General features: G+C 38.0%; 1 protein-coding gene across 1 annotated transcript in view; it reads right to left on the reverse strand.

Annotated features, from left to right (window-relative positions):
* TPRG1 (tumor protein p63 regulated 1) overlaps positions 1–24,704 on the reverse strand; it is a 152,865-nt gene that overhangs the window by 62,479 nt on the left and 65,682 nt on the right. The window contains exon 4 of the mRNA XM_059165217.1: positions 19,956–20,132. Coding sequence (XP_059021200.1) covers positions 19,956–20,132 — 177 coding nt within the window. The remainder of the gene's footprint in view (positions 1–19,955; positions 20,133–24,704) is intronic.

The raw sequence follows: 24,704 nt of genomic DNA on the forward strand, positions 1-24,704 counted from the left end.
TTTTTGCTCTATAACTTTTATGACTCCCTTTGACCAATCAAAATATAGAAAACCTCCTTATCCTGCCTTTTAACATCATCGATCAACGGGTTTTCCTTCCAGTGGCCTCGGAGGCTAGTCATGGCTTCTGAAACAACTTTCCACACTTTGTATCATGTCTTTTGATAATACTCTTTCCCTAGCCCATGAGGCACTTACTGTTCTCTACCAAAATCCATTAGTCTATTATATCTTTAGCAATAATTTTCATGCTTAGGAAAACAGTTGCCGAATCAGTGCTCCCAGTGCTCCCATAGTGCACTGCCTCTGTCAGTCATTCAGGGTTTGTCGTGCATGTGTGTTATATGAGGATTGGTTTTCTAGGTACATACTCTCCCAGCCCAAATTAGATCTCAGGTTTTGGAGAGTACGGCCGATGTGTAATTCATCTCCTTTCCCCTGTAGAAATTATGACACCATTATTCTCATTGGTTGAATCACCACATTAATCCTATCAAAACTAAATCTTTCTTCCAGGATCTGGGTACAGCAATATCTAATAGGCCATGAAAGAAAACAAAAAACACGCAAGGAAAATGCACAATGATGGTAACTATATGAAACAGCTGAAATAATTTTTAACTAAAAAGAAAAAAATCAAGGAATATTTAAAACCAAGGTAATATTGATATTAATCAAGGTAAAATTAATTACCTATCATTCTTTTTTTTTTTTTTTTTTTTTTTTTTTTTTTTTTTTTTAGATTTTTTATTTATTTACTTGAGAGAGAGACAGTGAGAGAGAGCATGAACGAGGAGAAGGTCAGAGAGAGAAGCAGACTCCCCATGGAGCTGGGAGCCCGATGCGGGACTCGATCCCGGGACTCCAGGATCATGACCTGAGCCGAAGGCAGTCGTCCAACCAACTGAGCCACCCAGGCGTCCCAATTACCTATCATTCTTAATTATAAGTTGGGTTTTGCACCAGAACCAACGTCTTCTACCTGCCACGCCTTCAGCAAATGGGACAAAATATAACACAAGGTGTTTTAGGTAGGCACACCCTGGATTTGGGTCACTTCTCTGTGCATACCTATAAAGTCATTCCTTCCTATACACGCCTTCTGCTTGGTCTGAACTGGGAGCTACGTTCTCATTCTTAGGAGCATTTTAACATGTGCTTCCCCTACTCACAGAAATAGATCCCTTATCTCCTGTTCATACGGCTCAGACTCTCCCAAACCAACTCATGAAGTTGCTATTCCTCCCAGAAAATAGACCCCAGCTCCCTGTTAGCTTGACACAGAGGGACAGGCCTAGAGCTGAGTGAACAATTAACACTCCTTTCCTGCTGAACTTACAGTGCAGACCTGTAGTCCCAGCTGCCCCACTTGGTGACTCAGCAGCCTCTTGGGGGATAGCTGTCTATGAGCACTCCCAATACCTTGAAAAATACATGTAGCATGTCATCTCCCTAATAAAAGCAGAGTTAAGTGGAAAGCGAGAGGGAACTAATAGTTTGGAGCCCACCTATAGCGGTGACCAGCCCAGCATCTCTCAAGTGTCCTTCCCTAATCTTCACAACTCCATGAGGTGGGTATTACTAACCCCATTTCAGAGATAAGAACACTAACCTGAGAAAAGTCATGTATCCAAGACAGCAAGTGACAGATCTGGGATTGGAACCATAGCCTGTGGTATCCTGAACATTCTACCACATGAAACTGCCCTCTCTGTCATCATCAGCCTTCAAGAGTTGGCAGAATCGCCTATGCTCTGTTAGAAAGAGGTTTGGTTGTATGTAACAGAAAAAATACCAGCTAAGCATGAAATGCACATTCTCTCTAGGTAAAAGAAGATCAGAGGTGGGCAGTGTAGGAGGGGAAGGGAAGTTCCACAGAGTCATTCAGAAGCCAGGCTCCTTTCAGCTGCCCCCTCCCCCCACCACCCTTAAGTTTGATCCTTGGATCCACCATCCAGGACTGGGGCCAGAGTGTTACATCCCTGTTATAGATAGAAAGAGGGGGAAGTCGAAAAGGACAGAGAAGAGTGTGTCCTTGCCTTTTGAGGAATCTTCCCAAACGGCCCTCCCATTTCTTCTGGTTACAATTCATTGGCCAGAACTTGGTCAAACGGACATACTTAGCATCCAGAGAGTCTGAGAAATGTAATGCTTCAGTTAGAGCTATGGCCGCCCCCAATAACTTAGGGATTCTGTCAGATGGGGAGAGAGAAGAACTTTACTGAGAACTGGCATAATGATATTCGTACTTCGCAGACATTGCTCCTACTCTGAAGGCTAATTCAATGTTTTAAAGACAGAATGTGCCAGATTCTCATGCAGTTGTGAAAAGGTAGAAAAAAGAAAATTGGATCACTTTTATTTATGCTTAGAGATACACTAAAGAGAAGGTAAAAATTGTTGCTTTTTTTTTTTTTTTTTTTTTTTTTTTTTGCCATAGTGGGAGGATCAGATGAACCAACCACGTCTGGTCTCTCAGCGCGATGCCCTTTTCAGAAGAGAGGACTCCCTTGGCTTCCAGGGCCTCCATTCACACTGAAAGCACTACTAAAGATTTTGTGACCCTAAGCACTGTAAAGATTGTGGCCTTCTCTACTCCTGTGTAAGTCAGAATACAAGCAACACAGAATCAAAAAGTAGAATATGTTCATAACCACTGAAATTGAAGTAGTTTCTTTCAAGCTTTGCAGATTAACAATGGCGAGTGAATACCCCAGGATTAAGCGTCTGTCACCATTTGGTGACTGTACCTCGTTGTCGTCATTCGCCCAAGGCTTGTCTGCCTGTTGTGTAATCTGAAGCTATTTATAATTTTTCTGGGATTTCAGTTGTTCCCCGGTCTTCCTATCCTGAGTCCTGTGGAGTGCAGAACTACTTCTGTAAATAAGGATTAATTTGGGGAGAAAAGTACTGTTCTACAGTATCTTATTCACTTAGGGAGTATTTGGGGAAGAAGAGGATGAGAAGCCGGAGCCGGACAGTTACTTCTCAGGAAAACAACAGACTAGACTCTGGTCCAATCACCTCGTACCTCAGTCACACCTAGTGAGGAGAATTTGCTTTGTGAGTTTTTTAAAATACCCTCCTTGTGAGATAAACGCTCTGTTGGATAGATAATCTAATATTCACACGTATTTAAGTGAAGAAGAACTTAACCTGTTTCACACTTGACTGGGTGTTTTTAATAAAGAGAGAAACAAGGGATGACAAAATGAAAACATGAACCATATGAATATGTTCATAACCACCGAAATTGAAGTAAGAAAACTGGACTAAGAAAAGCAGGGACTGAGGCGGGGCGGGGAGGAGGGGGGGAGGAGAAGAATGCATCTGCACAAGCTGGAGGTAAGTGGATCAAATACCAACTCGGAACTATTTTCTCTTCACCTGTTCCATCCTTCTCATGGGTCAGCAAAGTAAATGTACAGATGTCTAGCTTCTGCCGCCAACATTCAACTTTCCCAAAGCAAAAAACTGTCATTGGCCAGAGCATTTTTTGACTGCTGACATTAAAGTCATTCTTATTCTCTCATTTCATGGAAGCAAAACTGGAAACAATATTACAAAAACTTGGTTAATCCCTGAAGACAGAATATGGATGAAGAATTCAGACTTTTCTTTTTCCCAGAAGAAGAGATATCATATTGCATTTTTAAAGTCTCCTTTAACTAAGATTAATAAGAGCCATGCTCTATCTTATTAAGGTGAATGGGTTAAAAGGAGTTCACCCCCAACCCCAACCTGCCTCAGGGTAATCTCTGATTACCCTGCTGCCTCCATTTCTGGACCTAAAACCCTTCCCAAGAACTCTGGAAAACTTCACAGGTCTCTTGGTTTGGAGTAAAATGCCATACCATCACCATGCACATCTGATTTTAATCCCCCAAATCTGTTTCCATCATCACTGATAAAGCCGTATGTTTATATAACACCTTCCCCCAAAAAGCCCAGGGAGATTTATGAACATTATCTCATTACATAATAAGTAATTATCTTAAGAGATAAGTGGGCAATTTTATTCATTTTGTACACTGAATCAGACCCATTTCCCAGCAGTCCAGAGACAGTCCTACAGTTCAGAGTGAGGGCTTTCAAACTCGTTTTAACTCTGAGCCCCCTCACTCTCTAGTGAATGCCAGCGCAAATGACAGATAAAAGCAGAATTACTCTAACTCCTCCAAAATAACATAACTCATCCACAGCTAAACACAGAACTCATCTCCATGTTGGCGTCCCTCTAGCCCTTCCTAGCTAGCGGGCCATGCTGGCCGGTTCATAGTTCTTCAGAGGTACTAAATTCTCTCCTCCTTTGCACACATTCATTCTTCTCTGCCTGGAACACTTTCTCCATAACCCCCTTCACTTTGTCAACACCTATCCATCTTTTTCCAACCTTGGCTTCAGAATCCCTTCCTCAGAGAAGCCTTCCCTGCTCTTCCCTCTCCAATGTTAGGTCCAAATCCTGTCATAAGTGCTCTGGTATCCTTCAGATGATAGGCTACCTGTCTTTCAGATGGCCTCCAAAAATGTCTGCTTCCTGATCCACATGCCCTTGTGCGACAGCCTCCCCTGGAGTGTGAGCTGGATTCACTTGCCTCCAACGAGCAGAATGTGGTACAGATAATCACATAATGGTAATAGATGTCCCCTCCAAGATTAGGTTACTTAAAGATGGTGGCTTCCATCTTGCTCAACTTCTCTTGCTCTCTCTCACCTTCTCCCTTGCTCTCTAACAGAAGCAAGCAGCCATGTTGTCAGTGGCCTTAGGGAAAGGCTCACAAGGTTGGAACTGATTCCTCTAGCCAACGGCCAGCTAGGACCTGAGCCTGATGACATGAGCAATCTTGAGACTCATCCTCTCCCATTGAGCCTTGAGATGCTGTGGCCCAAGTGATCTTGACTGAAGCATTGGAGAAATCCTGAATGAGAGGATCCAGCTAAGCCTCACCCACATCCCTGACCAAGGGATAATAAATGTTTTTCATTTTACACTACTTAGGTCTGAGGTAAATCATTACATGGCAATAGATAATTCACACCTCCCACATATGTCCTTCAGAGCATATCCTTGTTGTAATTTTAATCTTATTGCTATGATGATTTCATTACTGTCTGATGGGGCAGAAACTCTATCACAATGGCATCACAGTACACAGCCTAGCAACCGGCATGACAAGTGCTTAATAAATGTCAGTTATGTGAAGACTTTATCCAAACATCGCCCCATAACCAGTCAGTCTCCCCAGGAACAAACATGAAGAGCACCTTCCATTTGGAGGCTCATGGTCACCATCTCCCTCTGCCACCTCAAGAAAACCCAATCCAGTCACCATGTATCAGAGTCTACTTCAACTGAGCCTTCTCACACCCATGCCCTCCTTTTGCCACTCACTGGTCTAGTTCAGATTCTCCACCAGAGAATCTGTCCCCTAGCCAGCCCCTTTCTCCAGTTTCTGTCTCTTCCAAACCATCTCTTACATGGTTGCCGCCTTTAACTTCCTGAGCAGAATGTCAATGATTTCAGGCTTCTCCCCATGCCCCAAAATTCATCCCTTTACATGCTTTTATGACTAAATCCCAAATTCCTCATGTTATTATTCAAAACCATTCAGAAGCTTCCACTATACTTCCCCAACAGCCAGGACCAAGCCCCATGGAAGACTTGGTGTGGTCTCAGTGGTTGGGCATTCACTTTCCTATGCCTGGACCACACTGCCCCTCTCCATCTCTCTGCCCAAATTTGACTTATCCTACAAAGTTCTGTCCAGATTCCACCTCCTCCATTAGACCTCCCCATACCTCATAGTAGAAATTCTTTTCCCCTCTCTGGTGCCCACGACACTGTTGCCTCTCCATCAAAGCATTAAATAATGCCGCTTAAAGCATGAGTGTGTATGGGTCTGCCTTCTTGTGAAACTGTGAACATCTTGGGGACAGAGTCCATGTCTCATTATTTTGTCATGCTCAATGCCTGCCACCTGGCCAGGGCTCAGGAAACACTCACTGAATATAATTGAATTACTACTTGGAAAGAGCATGCCTTTAGGGGGCCGCCTTCTATTTGCAACATGCTGTTGGGAGAGCAGATTATTAAATCAGTGTTTTCTTGTTTTTTGTTTTTTGTTTTTTTAAAGCAAAGACCACAAACCACCTCTGAAGCCAAGAAAAAGATGCGATTGGAGGGAAATAAATCGGTACCTTTAATCCTCCACTGACTTTGGAAAAACAACAAAATGCCAGCTTCCACCAGATCATTTCTTTTTAATTAAAAGTTAGCCAGATTCTTCTGGAGCACTCAATTTTCTGGTCAGGTCAACAAAAAGCAACCAATACCTTTCACCGCCCCCCATCCTCCACCCCCACTCCTGGGAGTTAGGCAACCCTTGGGGGCGGAATAGACTTCAGCTGTTTGCTCTGTGCTGCTCGTAATTAGATTGTCTAGACAGGAGACGTTGCTGGAGCAATAGGAAAATATTTTACAAGGTGTTCCACAGAACCACACTTATAACAGTGATTAGAACACACTGACAGACGCAAAGACAGCAGAATTGGCCTGGGCCACGAGCCGGTTTCACCCAGAGCGGAGCAGAGGCACTTTGAAGCTCTTGTCTGGGAAAAAGAAGCCCAATTAGAACTCTGGGGGTACAGAGCAGCTCACTGGCCTTTGGATCCAAGGGAACACTGCTGAGCTGATGGAGTCATGTCTGGGATCCCCTCCTGCCGGCCCCTGCATGTGCTGACACTAAGTCAACAGGGGGCGGCTTCTATCTCCTGCTTCCACCAGCATCTCTACAGACAGAATGAGTGGTGGTGTCCTCCACAGGAAGTTTCCCAAGCCTCACTTCTGCAGCACAGTCTATCCCTTCTATTATGCCAAATGCAAATTTTAAACAGCATGGAGAGATCAATATGTGATGCCTACTCTTGTAGGAAGACATTTCTAGGCATGACCTTCCTGCTCAGCTTTTGTTGACATATCAATGTGACAGAAATAGTATTTTCCAGCATGAAACCTCTTTAGAGACATTTTTCACAGGAGTAATTGATTAGGTAAAGTCATCTAGCCCTCCAAGATGAATGACTTTTGAAAACTCGGTATTCCAATAGAGTACCATAAAGGTACAGAATTTCAATATCAAAAACACACACACAAACCAAAAACAAAGACCCCAAACCAAAAAATGAAAAGCCCTTACAGATTTTATCAATGAAGAAAATGAGTCTCAGCAAAGGGCAGAGACATATCAGGAAAGGCATCAGGACCTAGGTCTCTGAATCCTAAACTAGTATCTTCCCACCAAACCTACTAGAGAAGCAATAGGTTTGCTTCTGCTGCATCACATACCGGAGTGCTCACTCATACCAGATGTTTTTCTGAGCATTGGAAATGTATTATCTCATTTAATTCTCCACACATACCAATGAGATAGATACTATTACTCTCTTCAGTTTATAAATGAGGAGACTGAAGCACAGGCTGCTATGGGACTTGCCCTATATGTTACTCTTAAGCAGATCTAGGATCAGTTCCCTGGGCAGCCTGACTTCAGAACCTGCTAAGTTCTAGAGTTCTCTACCTCCCCATTACAAAGTTCATACAGGAATGGAGGAAAAGAAATGGGGCCCATTTATCCTCAAAAAGGACAATGAATTTGAGGACGAGTAGGAATCAGGAGCTTGACAAAGGGAGGATTTGAAATCAGAAGATCTCAAGTTTTCAGCCCCACCACTGTCTACTTACATACAAGTCACTAGACCACTCAAGATCACAGCTTCCTCACCCTTAGCTCTTGTGGGCATATTTTTTTTTTTTTTTTAATGAGAGAGTTATCAAGTAAATATGGATTTCTAGAATTCTGTGACAACTTACTTTATTTTAGCAGCTTTCAATTTACAAAACACTCTCACATTCATCATTAAAATTGATAGTAATCTATGAGTTAGCCTGGTAGGAATTTTTATTATTCACATTTTATAGATTAGAAATTGAAAGCCCAGGAATTAAAATACATTGTCCAAAGTTGAACAGCAAGAAAATCGGTATGGTTAAGATTAGTCATAGCTTTGGGGAACCTGGGTGGCTCAGTGGGTTAAAGCCTCTGCCTTTGGCTCAGGTCATGATCTCAGGGTCCTGGAATAGAGCCCTGCATGAGGCTCTCTGCTCAGCAGGGAGCCTGCTTCTTCCCTCTCTCTCTGCCTGCCCCTCTGCCTGCTTGTGATCTCTCTCTCACTCTGTCAAATAAATAAATAAATAAAATATTTTTTAAAAAAGAGATTAGTCATAGCTTTAACCTGTGGTTAATCTCACAGAAGCCTAGTCCTCTCTCCTCTACTTTTTTTCTTTTTTTTAAAGATTTATTTATTTATTTGAGAGACAGAAAGAGGTAAGGGATAGGAACAAAGAGAGAGGGAGAGAGACTTTTCAAGCAGACTCCCAGCTGTGCATAGAGCCCGACATGCGGTTCCATCTCATGATCCTGAGTTCATGACCTGAGCCAAAATGGAGCCAGATAGACACTTAACCGACCAAGCCACTGAGAGGTGTCCTTCTCCTCTACTTTTCCGAAAGGTTACAGATACAACAGGATCATGAAAATGGGTTTCTAATTAAAATCTGAAAATAAATCCAATAATGATAGAAATAAGGTGTAGGGTTCAATTTGAGATAAGAAATAGTAACAAACACTATGTACTAGCAATTAGTTGACCTAGAGCATAAACCAGGTCTTGTACCATTTCCTGACTTTGTCTCTAGTTAATGTTCTGATCCAAAGGGAACTGGCCTTCATCTCACAAATACCTAATCCACAGCCTCTAGTCCTCTCTGGCTATTGCCCTCTCCTTCACATGAAGCCAAAAGGCAAGCAGTGGATAAAACAAAACAACTTTGTTTTGTAAGCCCCAATATGTGGGATTCATTGGCACACATTCCACTAAATTCCAATAGTCCTCTTAGTGGCTTCTTAAGAGAAGCAGAGCTACATTAACAGGGGGAGATTATATTCAACCACAGGGATAGAGAAGAGGAAAGGAGAAGGGACAGGATGAAAAACACAGAGGCAAGATCATAAGAAGACGAGGGGGAAGGAAGAGAAAGGACTGGGCCAAAAGGGAAGGAGGACGAAAGGGAGAGAGAGAAAGAAGCAAATAAAATAGTATTTATCCAAAAATAATACTGGACAGGGAGTTGGAAGAATTGATTTCGAAACCCAGCTCTGATACTAAACAGCGGAGCATGCCCCAATCCCAGAGCCTCTTTTGTCTTGCCTCAACTCTAAACTGTATTCACTCAGCCTATTTCTTCTTGGGGGTTGAAGGGCAAATGGCACAGGGGGTTAAAGCTATTTGGTAAACAAGGTCAGCATTACCACCTACAGCCAGAGGAGGCTAATATTAAATCACTGCATTTTCTTATGAGAAGGGAATTTTCTCTGACTCTGTCCAAGCTTTCCTCTGGGATGGGCTTATGATTATTCAGCAGCTGGTTTTCCCTCACCTCTCCTCCTCCTCTGCCAGCTGCTGCCTGACCTCTGACCTTATAATGGTGACTTAATGCCCAACCAAGGAGGGCCAACTGACTTGGAAACACAGACAACAATCAAATCAGCCTACTTAGTTCCATGTTAACAAAAGCTCTTATCTGGGAGAAAAATCAGAACTCGTTAACAGTTGATATCTATGAGGCATATTACAAAATGCTTTCAAGCTATCTCATTAGAACCTTACAATATGACTATTAATGAAGCAGAATGATGATCAATGTCACCTTTTTTGAGAAATGAGTAAACAAAGTTAACAGCTATAAGATCAGGGCTGAAACCCAGGCTCCACTCCTAGTCCAGCAATCTGCTATGGAGGTTTGCAAGAGAACTCAGGGGAACTTAAAATACCACCCGCCTTCCTCACACTGTGTTCCTACTACCTGGGGCTCAGGAAAGCCCTTCACATTTACCAACATGCCAGCTGCTGGCACAGGCTTTCTCTCCCTAACCCCAGAATGCAAATCTGGAGAAAGCCACACAAGTTAATTAGGAGGGAATTACATCAACTCTCTGTGGTAATAATTGGGTGCCTCGTGGGAAATAAAATAAAATATGCCATAAAAAAATGAAATTTGTCTGGTAAAACTAATGAAAGAAGGGAGATGAAAGATGCGAGAATATGGGAATAGTATGAATATGCAGATTTCTTGGAGGTTCAATGTAAGCTATTTAAGATAACACATCGAGTGGAAACATATTATTTAAATAACCACTGAAGTAACTAAAAATGATCAGTATAGGCATTTTTTTTAAAAAGTGAATGACAGAGAAGTACAAAAAGAAGATGAAAGCAATGAGTTCTTATTTGTTAATGTGAATGGGTTTATATTAGGAAGTCACTAGATATTAGTCAAAAAGGCTAGGATAAAAATACTGTGCTAAGTTACACCTCTAGTCACCCACAGAAAAAGATAGACTATAAACCTTCTTGTTAAAAGAAAAATACACTCAGAACACCTAGGTGGCTCATATAGTGAAGCACTCAACTCTTCATTTCCGCTCAGGTTATGATCTCAGGATCAGAATATTAAGCCTTTGACAGGCCCTGTCAGCACAGAGTCTGCTTGGGGTTCTTTCCCCCTCCATCTCCCTCCCCCTTTTCTCCTTTCCCTGCGGGGATCTCTCTCTCTAAAATAAATAAATAAAATATTTTTTTTAAAAAAGAGAGAGAAAATACACTCAATGGAAAGCAAAGGAAATCTAGAAAATATGGCAATATATTTAAAATAATATAACAATACAAAAATCAAGATGGTGGAATAAAGATTATCATTGTCATATCATTATATGTAAGTAGGTTCATCTTACTAATTTAAAGAAAAGACACCCATGTTGGATCACAAAGCAAAATTCAATCATATGTTATGTATATGAACATATGAAAAATAAAGAGACTCAGGTTTATAGTATGAACTAAGCAAATAATATGAAGAAGATGCAAAGAAAACCAATTTAAGTTTTACAATATTCACCAGACAAGAATAAAAGCAGGCGAGGCACAAAATAAGATAAAATTTATAAGGAAAAAATTATAATCTAAGATAAATATCAAATTCTGTAAGTGTTCCTATACTTACAGATTGAAATATACCAATCGTCTGTCTTAAATAAGACAGTATTAATATTCATAATGTAAAGTCATGAAAGAAAAAAAACATAGTAATTAAGGAAAATTTAATTCTCAACTCTCAGTCTATGACAGATCAAGTAGCCAAAAAAATAATAATAATTGGTTAATTAATTAATAGTCAAAGACAGAGAAGACATATATAACATAATGATAGTGGATCAAAGTACCAGTTATCAGGTTCTATACACAGAAACAGAGACTGCACATTCAAGTATTTATGAAATGTGGATAAAAATTAACTATTTAAATGTAAAAATATCCAGTAAATCCAAAAACACAGAAATAGAGAAGACAGGCTCTAAAACCAATGTATACATCTAGAAATAAATAATATATCACAAAGGAGTAAAAACCCTTCTAACTTTAAAAAAAGTTACCTTAGTCATATCTTTGAATCAAAGATAAAACAAAAGGGCATTTGAAATATAATAAAACATTATAGCTAGAAAAGCTTAATTAAAGAAAATTTAACATTCATAGAATTTATGCATTTAATACAAAATAACTCTAAATAAACTTTAAGTGAAAAAGTTACAAAATGCACAACAGAATTTACACAAATAGAGCAACAGGAAATACAAATAAATATAAAAAATTATAAATGGGAAAATGAACAAGTAAACTCAAGAGGTGGTATTTCGAACTCAACTATTAGCTACTCAATTACGTACGTAAGGAAAAAAGCATTACATATAAAATAATGTTTTATTATTACTTTAATCATCTGTCTTCTTACTTCTCTCATTTCAATGAAAATTTAGAAACCTGAATAAAATGGAATTATTATCTAGTAAAAAATAAAGAAAATAGCTATAAATAGAGAGAATATCTAAACATGTCAATATGGTAGACAGTATTGAGAAAGTTGTAGTGCTACTTCCCTTTAAAAAGCACTAGGTCCAGTCATGTTCATAGGTGAAATATACCAATCATCTTAGTAAAAGATAAAGTCATTTCTTTATTTGGTAAAAATCAAGAAGGGGAGGGGAAACATTGTCTTTTAATATAATTACCAAAATCTGCAAAGAGAGCCCAATAGAAGATAATTAAATATCAATCAAATTTATGAATATTGATATGAAAAACACTTTCAAAACTCGCAATTAATATTCAATAGAATATTTATACCTTGAATATATAAAAATGTCTCAATATTAAGAAATGTGTGACAGTACTCATGATATTAATCAGATCTAAGGAGAAAAATAGTATCTCCAAAGATGCTTTCTATAAAAGCATTTGTAGAAATTCAATATCTAAGCATAGATTTCCAGAAGACTAGTTCTTCTGAAGATAACAACTAGAAATTCTACACAAAATACCAAAAAACAAAACAAAATAAAACCCAAAAGACCCATCTTCCTCCCCATAAATATTCTACCTATGGCATTAGAGAGTAAATAAAGGAAGTCTCCACAATGCCAGAAGGAATAAATTTGAAAGTAATCAGTATACAAATAATCAACAAAGTGTGAACTATCCCTAAAAAGGACCATCAATGGAAGCAATCCATTAATGACCCATAAGCTTGAAATAACCCTTAAGTTGGAATTATCAGGAAGAACTTTAAAGTAATTATTATAATTATGCTAAGTAAGATAAAGGAAAATATATCCATAAAGAAAAGAAAATATATGAAGTATTTTAAGAGAAATAGAAAATATAAAAGAGAACTAAATGGATGTTTTAAAACAAAAAGAACAATTGAAGTAAAAAAAAAATACTTGATAGACTTAATAGCAGAATGGAATGAAAAAGAAAAATGTCAGTAAATGTGAAGGTATATTAATAGAAATTGCCAATATGAAGATGAGATAGAGAAGAGACTTGGAAAAAATAGAGACTCAGATACCTGTAGGATAATATCAAAATTTCTATTATGCATGTAATTGAAATATCAGGGAGAAAAAAATACAGAGAATGGGACAAAAAAAGTTTTAAAAGGTAATAAACCCAAAATTTCCAAATTTGTTGAAAGATACAAATTTTAAATGCAAGAAGCTCAGGGAATCCCAAATACATACATGCACACACACATAACTAGGCACATCACAGTCAAACTTCTGAAAAGTAAAAATAAAAATAACATGTGAAAACAGCTAAAGAATACACAGAATAGCAGTTCAAATAACTATGAACTTCTCTTCAGAAATTATGGAGGCCAGAAGACAGTGGAACATCTCGAGAGTACTGAAAGAAAAGAAAATGTCAAGTCAGAATTCTCTAACTACAGAAAATATCATTCAAGAATGAAGGCTAAATAAAGATTTAAATATATATATATATATATATATATATATATATATATATATATATATAACCAGATTGCAGTACAAGGAATAAGAAATTAATTTTTCATATGGAAGGCATATGGCATCAAAAAGAAATCTAAGTAATCTGGAACAAATGAAGAGTATCAGAAATGAAAATATCTATTTAAATACAAGACACAATTATATATCCTAATCTCTTTGAAATACATGTAATTTCTTTAAAAAAATAATTTATTTATTTGAGAGGAGAGAGAGCAAGCGCAGGTGTGTGTGTGTGGAAGGGGGAGGGCAGAAGGAGAGGTAGAAGCAGACCCGCCCCTGCTGAACAGGAAGCCTGATGTGGGGCTCTATCTCAGGACCCTGAGATTATGACCTGACCCAAAGGCAGATGCTTAACCAACTGAGCCACCCATGTGCTCCACATATAATTTCTTAAAGCAAAGTTTATAACATTATGGTGGGAGGTTTAAAATGCACATACAAGTAATATGCATGACAACAGCACCATGAAGTTCAGTGAGGAAGGGGTGTAAATAGTGCTACATGCATATTGTATAGGTGTCTGCATGAAGGTAGGTATATATTTTAATGTATATTATGATGTTTTTACATATTAATATCTCCCTTAATATTAAGGGAGACTTTCTGTCTGGGGAGATATAGCCCCTCTTGGGCAATAAACTCTTGGAAATAGTTTATTTTTAGAGATAGTCCAACCCAGAGTACTCCAGTAATATGCATATAAAACAACCCAGAGTCATACCTCTTCTGTCTGGTCCATATACCCTATGAGGCAACATTCTTCTGCCTTAATTAATCCAGGGTCAGGTACTAAGAAACAGTGGATTACTCCTATAACTTAAAGTCCACCAAAATTACTAAAACTAGCCAATCCCCAAATTAATTACTTTGTCATGCCTTGCCCTTCCTGTAGAAACTCCAGTAAAGGCCATGGTCAAAGTTCTCTCATAGCTCCTGCCCTTTCAGCCTCCTGACTGCCACTGGTGAATTCCCTTGTGCCCTCTGTGGCATACGGTGACCTCCTATCTTGGACCTGTGAATATAATAAACTTCTTTCTTCTAAGCTGCTTTCTCATTTTCGCCTGTGACCACACCAACTTTATCATACCATATCCAACACTTACATTCCTAGAACAAAATGTTTACAAGATTTCTATGTTTGAAGTATAGCATTAAAAATTTAACTCTAAGTAGACTGTGAAAAATTAAATACACTATAATTCCTTCAGGAATGGTTCTCAATATGGAGTGATTTTGCCCTTAGGGTACATTGGCAATGTCTGGGGACATTTTTTGATTGTCATAACAGAAGCAGGGTACTACTGTCATCTAGTGGGTATAAGCCAGAGTTACTGCTAAACATCCTACAATGCACAGAACAGCTTTCCACACCAAAGAATTATCCTGTCCAAAATGTAAATAGTGCTGATATTAAGAAATTCTGCCTAAAGTAATCACAAAATGACATAAATGTTATAGCTAAAAAGTCAACAGAAATATTAAAATTGAATTAGGAAGATTCAAATAATTAAAAAGACTGTTGAAAAGAGGATAAAAGAATGAAAACTAGAAAGGAAAAACAGAAAACAAGTAATAGGTAGACTCAACTTCAATCAAATTAAAATTATATAAAATGTAAAAGGATTAACACTCCAATTAAAAGGCAGAGATTATCAGAATGGATTAAAAGCATGATTCAATTATGTGATCTTTATAAGAAATGAGGTTTGGGGACACCTGGTTGGCTCAGTCAATTAAGCAGCTGCCTTCAGCTCAGGTCATGATCCTGAGATCCTGAGTTCCTCAGATCAAGTCCCTCATCGGGCTCCTTGCCCGGTGGGGAGCCTGCTTCTCCCTCTTCCTGCTCTGCCTGCTATTCCCCCTGCTTGTGCTCTCTCGCTCTTCTCTCTGTCTTAAATAAATAAATAAAATCTTAAAAAAAAAAAGAAAGAAATATAGCTGAAATACAAAGATGTGGAGAGTAAATGGATTTTAAAAAGATTTACTATGCAAAAAAAGTATTAAAATGATGGAGTGGATAAAATAAAATTAAATAAACTTCAATAAACTAAAAATAAACTTCAACACATAGAATTCTGGTAGAGATAAAGAGGAACAAATATTTCATAATAAGAAAAGCTCAATTTTTCAGGAAGTCATATTAATTATAAATGTATATGTACTTAATAAAAGACTCTCAAAATACATGAAGCAAAGAATAATAAAATTAAAGAAGCAACAAGAAAACCCCATGATGATAGATTTCACCATTCCTTTCTCAATAACCAATATAAAGCTAGACAAAAATCTGTAAAAATATAGATTTTTACAATGCTGGCACATATAATGAACTAAATGATATCTGTCAAATGTAAACAATGCTGTCAAATATAATGAACTAAATGATATTTATAGAAAACTATATACAGAATTCTTTTCCAATGAACAAGATCATTCACAAAGATGCACTACTGTTCAGTCAGTAAAAGAAGTCTCAATATATTTATAAAGATTAAAATCAAAGCCATATATTCTCTAAGTTAAAATTAAATAATATTAAAATCTTAAGAAAACTCAAAATATTTGGAAAATGCCAAATCAATTTCTTTTTTTTTTATAAAAGATTTTATTTATTTATTTGACAGACAGAGATCACAAGTAGGCAGAGAGGCAGGCAGAGAGAGAGAGAGAGAGGGAAGCAGGCTCCCTGCGGAAGGCAGCAGCCCAAACCACTGAGCCACCCAGGCGCCCCTTGCCAAATCAATTTCTAAAGTAGAAATGGCTCAAAGAAGAAATCACAAGAAAAATTAGAGACTACTTCTTGCTGAATGATAATAGAAGCACAATATGTCAAAATCTATGAGGTCCAGGGTAGGCAGTCCTTAGGAAAAAATCTAGACCTTTAACCACTCATATCAGAAAAGAAGAAAGGGCTAAAATTGATATCCTTGGGTTTCAAATTAAGAAGTTAAAAAAAAAAAAAAAGGAAAGGAAAGGTAAACCAAAAAGTAAGTACAAGAATGGGGAAAAAATAAATCAAAGAGCAGAAATCAACAAAATAAAAATCAAATGAGAGTGAAAATTAACAAAATTAAAAGCAAGTTCTTATAAACCAAAAAAATTGAAAGGTCCATTGGAAAAAAAGAAAAATCACCACAAATCAAATTACCACAAATCACCAAAATCAGGAAATAAAAGGGATATCACTAAATATCTTATATACATTAATGTGGTAAAAAAAAGAATGTTATTAACATGTTTATATTTTCAAATACCATGATGTTGGTAAGTGTAACGAATTCCTTGAAAAATAAAATTTACAAAAATTAACACAAAATCAAAGAATTATGACATTACCCAATATTTATAAAATATTGCAAATGTGAAATAACAGACCAATATCTCTCATTAACATAGACACAAAACTCCTTAATAAAATATTAGCACACCGAAACCAACAATGTGTAAAAAGAGCAAAACATCATGACTAAATGTGTTTATCTTAAGAATTCAAAGTTGATTTAATATTTGAGAATCCTAGTATAAATAGGATTTTTAATTAAGCTGGCAGACAAAAATAAATATGCATAAATAAACATAAATTCTTTAAAAAGTCTTAAAAAGAACAGAGAATTAACTCTATCAGATATGAAAACATAATGAAATATTATAATAATGGAAACCACTTTGTACCTTAATAAACAGATAAATGGAATGGTGATTCCAGAAATAAAGAGAAATACACATGATAAAGGTTATATGTTAGAGAGGACAAGATGGAGTATTGAACAAATTGTGCTGAGAAATCTAACCTGCCATTTAGGTAAAAAAAAATAAAGCGGATTGCATATCTTTTTTCTCACTTAAGGTAAATGCTAGATGAAATGCAAATTTAACTATTTAAAAAATAAAATTATAAAAACACTGGAAGAAAATTTGGAATATATTTTAAAATTTCAATGTGGAGAAAGGCTTCACAAAAAGAAGTAAATGTAGAAAGTTGATTTGAAAGACTGATACATTTGACAACCCAAAATTCAAAGAAAGTAAAAAAAAAAAAAAAAAAAAAAAAGCCTTATAAAGAGAGCTGAGACAAGCTGAAAAAAAATATTTGTAAAATATAAGGGAGAACAGAGGACAAATTCTTTTACAGTTAAAGAACTCTTACAAATCAATAAGAAAAAAATCAATGTCCCAATAGAAAAAAAACATAGGTCATTGTCGTGATTAGGCAGGTCACAGAAAAATAAATAAAAGGGCTTTCTAACATAAGAAAAACATCCTCAGCTTCCTTCAAGTTCTAGAGATGGAAATTAAAACAAAAATGGGTTGTTTTTCTTTATCTCACTGGCAAAGCAAGAGAAGATTCATAGTGTGTGATATTGGTGAAGATGTGTGGAAAAGGATACTTGTATACTTTGTATAATCTATAAATGCTATAATATACTCTATAATACACTTCATAATAACGTATAGAGTATAAATTGGTGTTATCTGTGTAGAAGGCAATTTGACAACATCTATTAGTTAAAATTCACAAGACTTCTGATCTAATAGGAATTTACGTTATAGGAATATTTTCACATTTGTGCCAAGTCCTTTACACAAGAATAGTTATAGTAGCATTGTGTGTAATAGCAAAGGTAAAAATAAATATCCATTAATGAAGGGCTGGATAAATAAATTAGCTTTCAAATAAAATATTCTGTACTATTAAAAAGATTGAAGTTGATCTATAGATGATTATATAATAAAATCTCCAAGGCATAATATCATTGGGTAAAATATCTTAAGGGAAAACAATTTATGACATGTGTTCCCATTGTGTAAAGTAATTTATGACAAATGTACATGTGCAGATATTTACTTATAAATATGTATAAATACACATAAATGCATACAAAAACATTTGTATTCTTTTATATTTGCACACTATTTCTTTAAAACAACAACAATGTATAACTATTGGCTATTACATAGGGAGATAATGCTTGAGAACTGAGAGTCTGGGTTGAGGGAGAGATTTCCTGAAAATAAACATTTTAAGATATTTAAAAATATATTTACAACTGCTTATATTATTGAAATATCCAAAAGTTTGAAAACTCAGCAAAAAATCAATTTGTTGCATCTTACATCTATGAAAAGTAAATTAAAAAACAGATCTTTGATATGGTGTGCTTTTTGTAAAAAAACCAACCACTCAACTGAATTGCACTTTTTTTTTCCCTGATCTTACTATTTGTTAGGCCCAAGGCCAGGTGTTTAGAGAAACAAAACTAAACAAACAAAAACAATGTACTTTCCCTCAAGGAGCTCACCATTCAATGGGAGCAGCTCACATTCAAAGACTCAGAGGAAGACTGCTGTCCTTCTGGCTTAGATATAAGATATATAGAAAAACAATTCCTTCCAAAACCATAACAAGAGCTTAGTACAGCAACTTTCTCCAGATCTCACCAGGTATCATGGTGAATGCCAACACGATACTGAGATGGTTGATGTCATCTCCACTATGCTGCCAGGGCAAAACTCAAAGAGACTTCTTTTAAGAAGAGCTATTAAGGGTGCCTGGGTGGCTCAGTGGGTTAAAGCCTCTGCCTTTGGCTCAGGTCATGATCTCAGGGTCCTGGGATTGAGCCCTACATGGGGCTCTCTGCTCAGCAGGGAGCCTGCTTCTTCCTCTCTCTCTGCCTGCCTCTCTGCCTACTTGTGATCACTCTCTGTGTCAAATAAATAAATAAAATCTTAAAAAAAAAAAAAGAAGGGGGCGCCTGGGTGGCTCAGTGGGTTAAGCCGCTGCCTTCAGCTCAGGTCATGATCTCAGGGTCCTGGGATCGAGTCCCACATCGGGCTCTCTGCTTAGCAGGGAGCCTGCTTCCTCCTCTCTCTCTCTCTCTGCCTGCCTCTCTGCCTACTTGTGATCTCTCTCTGTCAAATAAATAAAATCTTAAAAAAACAAAAAAAAAAAAAAAGAAGAAGAAGAAGAAGAAGAGCTACTAACCATCATAGACTCTGTCTGCTCAATTTACTGAATAATTTCAATTTCCAAAGGCATTACACTCTTCCCACCTCTACTCCCTCGACTATTCCTTCAGCTTGGAATGTTGAATTTTTGTTCTCCTTCTTTGGCTAACCCCACCCAACATCAAATGTAAGCTCAAATCCTTATCCAGAAAAGCCTTTCTGATTCTCTGCCACACAAATCAGGTTGAGAATCTTTCTTCCATGCTCCCACAGTTCCATCCACTTTTCCATTCAACCACTTGTTTCTCATGCTCTCATATTAAAGTACAAATTTACTTAAAGATGTATCCCTGGTGTTTGACACACAGTAGAAACTCAATAATTGATGAAATCAATTGTAGAGCTTCACTTTTTCCCTATGGATTCACGAAGCTTACCATACTAACCTGAACTTTGCGATGGACTCCCTATGTGACACGCCCCCACTGAACCAGTATTCCAAATCTAAGATATCACACTCACTTGTCCAGTGACATCCCAGGGAAGACAAACTTGCCCAGGCAGATTCTGTAGATGGAGCTCAGGGGAATCCGCTGCAACTGCACACAGCTGAGCATGATAAAGTCATATTTACAGATCAAGAGAGTCTTGTCTGTGACCAGCAAAATCCTCTCCTTCTCATTGTTCCAGTGGTCTATCCTGTAGGAATCATCACAGAGGATACGAGTTAATGGCATGGTCTTTCCAAGTTAAAAATAATGGCACTCCCTGAAATGCCTCTACTAACACAGAAAATAGGGAGATTTGATCACCTCAGAAGAGGGGTTGAGGGATACCTAATGCCATCCTCTCTCTCTCAGTTCAGCTCCATGACCAAGGGAGGAGGAAGGAAGACAGAAGATTGCAGAAAGAATACAATTTCAGAGGTGAGTAACCATGAAGAGATCTATGAGGGTAATGACAAGCTTGTAGTGTGTTGACAGACACCTGATTCATGTTCCTTCATATCTTCCCTGTTTGCTAGAAAACCCTCATCTTCCTCCAAGGACACCAAAACATTGTTCTTTTCCCCAAGTCAGTTCTTACTATAAACTTTACTCACCACACACTAGTTTTTTCTAATACCCAAAAGTTATGTTGCTGAGTGAAGATAAAATGGAGACAGGTGCACTGACCCCTGCCCCCACAAGCCATCTGCTCATCCTATCATATCCTTGAACAAGTGAACTGGTGTTCTTGTGAGCCAAGGACAAAGTAGACACTAGATAACTGTTTACTAAATTAATTTGCTTTGGCTTTGAGAGCCTTTCAGGGCATGAATGGAAAATTTTGATTCCAACAGAATCTGCACCAGAGAAAACAAAAAGAAATACAAGCAATGTTGTCTGGTTAGAAGAAAATGCACATGGTCTGGAAATCCTCTCACTCACAGCAATTTTGCTGTCTATCTACTATAGTCTTTAGGATATAACACTCACGATTTTTACTAAATTTATTTCAGCACATGTTTTGTTTTCCTTAGGTAACTTGAAAAGGGTGATCTGTGACTGATTTATACCTGAATCCTCACCACACAAAATCAGTCTAATGTAAAGACAGAAAGGACACCCTACTCCCATCCATTCTCACACAGTAACTACAGTGCTATTTTTAAAATACAAACAGAATGACATCACTCCCCTATTTATTTTATTAAATAGCATCTCTTTGATCTTAGGAGCGAATCCAAGTTAGGAGCAAATCCCACGGACTGTAGCATTATCTCATAACCCTAACTGTCCTATGATTTATAGGTCAAATGCCTCATGCAAGAGAATTTCTTCAGCTTCTATACAAACGTGGCACTCCATTATGTTCTCTCAAAGCATCCTGATCCTCCTTCATTTTTGGACTCATTGCTTTTTGTAAGGAGGGATGATATGTAAAACGTTTAGAGGTAAGTACCAAGTGGACACTGACTAATCAGAAAGGACACCAAAATACAGAGGGAAGACAGTGACAGTCAGTGTGAGCTCAGTAGTGTGTGTGTGTGTGTGTGTGTGTGTGTGTGTGTGTGTGAAAAAGGTAGAGACTCTATCCAGCTCCTGTCAAATAGCCTACAATAAATAAATCCCTGTTGAGTGAATAAATGAGTGCTAATCAAAAATTTTGAAGGTTGTTGGGCTAGATGAGGGCGGAGGTAAAACTTCCAGTTCTATAACTTACTGACTCTGTAGGATTGGATCTTTAACCTGTCTTTGGCTCCTGCTCATCTCCTAAGTTTGGGGAGAGGATTAGGGGAAATTATTCTCAATCAGTGCTCTATAAAATCAGCTGTTATGATCGGGGGCAGGGACCTCAGTCACTAAGGAATTTTGGGCAACCCAGTTATAAGCCTTTCCTCAGTACAGCATAACCTAAACCCAGAAAGGCAAGGCAAGCCAAGAATTAAATCAGTGCAAGGAAAAGTAGACATGCAAAAAAGAGAAAAAAGATAGAAGAGAAGAGAGAAAAGGAGAAAAAGGAAAAACAAGAAGGCTGGGATCATGGATAGAGGTCCTGTTGTAAGGTAGCCATAATGTGGTAAGAGTATTAGCTCTACATCCCCCACAACCCTTTGAAGAAAGTCTCATCTGAAGTCAGTCAGCTAGAATATGGTAATAGGATCAGTGGTGCAGAGTCTGAGAGATTTGGTTTAAATCCTGTCTCCTCAGTGTCCCTCCACTTCAACGACGCTGCCATACTCAACTCCTGACGTACTGGGAAAAGGAAGGAATTCTAGATGATCTGTTTAACACTCTCAGTCTTAATCAGAAAGAGACTGGGGACTCTGAAATGTCTTATCGGATATCTACATAAATTTCTCTAAATAGCTTGCATCTACTTAGCAGCAAGTTAAAAGCTGTTGCCTAATAAACCAGACTTGGTTTTAGTCTAAAAAAACCACAGCTTTTGGTTGAATGGTTTTACTGAAAATGTCAGCACTCCATAATGAGATTTATTTTAAAAGGTAAAGGATTTGGGAAAAAAGAGAATTCTTTTTAGGAACACAGAGTGCTCTGCTGTGACACAGATTTTGCATAATTTACATGTCGGGAAAGTCTGAATGCAAGTAAACACACAGATTTATAAATAGTTTGGGGCCACATCTCTAGCTCCTGGGTGGTATATGTATTTATTTAGACTTCAATCGCACCTTTTTCCCCGAATAACTCATGGAAAAAACATTGAATTTCATATCCCCAATATTAACATAATTGAAGTTGGGTTGGCAGCAGTATCCACCACAAATATAGGGATAGGAGTAACAGTGAAATACTGTGGAGATTTACAAAGTCCTTGGATATTGATGGTCCTATTAATCCTCACAACAACTCTTTGGACTGGATGTTATTACCTTCATTTTAAAGACAAAGTAGAGACATAAAACCCAGCCATGGTATTGGCTTTCTTCCTAGTACCATCCACCTCCAAAGAGAGGGTCCTTCAGGTGGTATGAGAATGTTGTACAACCCACTTCTGGAAGGAGCTGATGTGATGATATATACCACTCCGGGGACTGTTCTCTCTGGGAAACCTTTCTCCTGAGAAAACACACATTACTGTCCCTTTCAAACGTTGTTCTCTTCCAGTGTTCCCAATCTTGGTGAAGAACCCTCCTTCCAGTTATGCAAGCCAGAGACATAGGAGGGAGTCATTCTGGACTCTCCCTTTCCTTACCTCATCTGCCAGGTCCTAAACATTTGACGCCCCAAGTATTTCTCAATGTCACCCATTTATCTCCATCTTGACTTTGACCTCCTCTTGACTGGATCAAGTCTTCCCTCATCTCCTGCTTAGACTATCACAGTCATCCTCTGACTAGGTCTGGCTACTCGTCACCGAGACCCATTTTGCCTACATCTACTCTTGTTCCTTCCTAACCTCTCCACATTTTGAGGGAGACCTTTTGAAAAAAACGAATTTGGCCCTCACCTCTCCACTTTGGCTTCAGACATTTCAATAGTTCTCCGGAGTTCTCGTAAGAAATGACAAAAGTTCTTCACCAGGTCTGAAATGCTCTCCATGGTCAAGCCCTGCTTAACTTCTTCAGCCTCATCCCAGGTCAAGTCTCTGCACTCACTCTTCTCCATCTTTCAGTTTCTTGTCTTCAACATCCCCACTCCTACTAAAGTGACTTTGCATTTGCTGCCTCCTCCTGGGATTCTTTACTTAACTGCTATAGTGCTGAGCTCAATTACTCCTTACTCAGGCAAGCCTTCCCAGACCTCGGTGACTACTTCTGCTCTTTCTAATGTGCACTTACCTAATGCCGCACACTTCTCCTTCATAGTGCTTACCCCAGATGCAATTTTAGTTATTTCTGTGATGACCTAATTAACGTCTGCCTCCTCTCCTATACTATGAACACCACAAAGATAGAGATAGTTCTGCACATTGTGTCTTTGAGGTTGCATGTGTCCAAAAAATATTTCTGAAATGAATTAGTAAAGAATGAACAATCCTTGTGCTGTACAAGCCATATGCCTTGGCTCATGCTGTTTGGGAATCCTATCCTCACGTTTACACATTGAAATACTCCCCCATAAAATAGCACAGTTTCAAAAACTAATCAGTAACATTGGGAAAATGTTCATGCAGTGTAAAAATCAGAAAGAGAGGATACAAAATGTTGCTTTCAGTATACTTCCAACTTTGTAACAACAAATCCATAGATCAAAATGGTAACTGATTATTTCTGAGTGCTGGGGTTTTTCGTGCTTTTATTAGCCAGTATTTAATTTCTTTTGGCAATGAACACATTCTACTTTCATGATAAAAAGATATTTAAAAAAAAATAACCTCACCTATCCTTCAAGTCCCCAGTTTAAATGCTATCTATTTCATGGAGATTCACCCTCACCAGTCTCCAGCCTACCTCTTGCAAAGCAGATATCATCTTTCTTTGCATTAAAGACACACAAACTTGGGGCACCTGGGTGGCTCACTAGGTTAAGCCTCTGCCTTCGGCTCAGGTCTTGATCTCAGGGTCCTGGGAGGGAGTCCCGAATTAGGCCCTCTGCTCAGCAGGGAGTCTGCTTCCCCCTCCCTCTCTGCCTGCCTCCCTGACTACTTGTGATCTCTCTCTCTCTGTCAAATAAATAAATAAAATCTTTAAAAAAAAATTTTTTTTTAAAAGACACACAAGCTTTTTATCAGAGCCTCAGCTGTGGCCCACGTCACAATCTGCTCTATATTATAGTGATGTCTACCTCCAGAATATCCTCCTGTTCCCCACATTTGATGAGCGAC

The sequence above is a fragment of the Mustela lutreola genome, chromosome 2, assembly GCF_030435805.1.
Source record: "Mustela lutreola isolate mMusLut2 chromosome 2, mMusLut2.pri, whole genome shotgun sequence".
NCBI lineage: Eukaryota > Metazoa > Chordata > Mammalia > Carnivora > Mustelidae > Mustela > Mustela lutreola.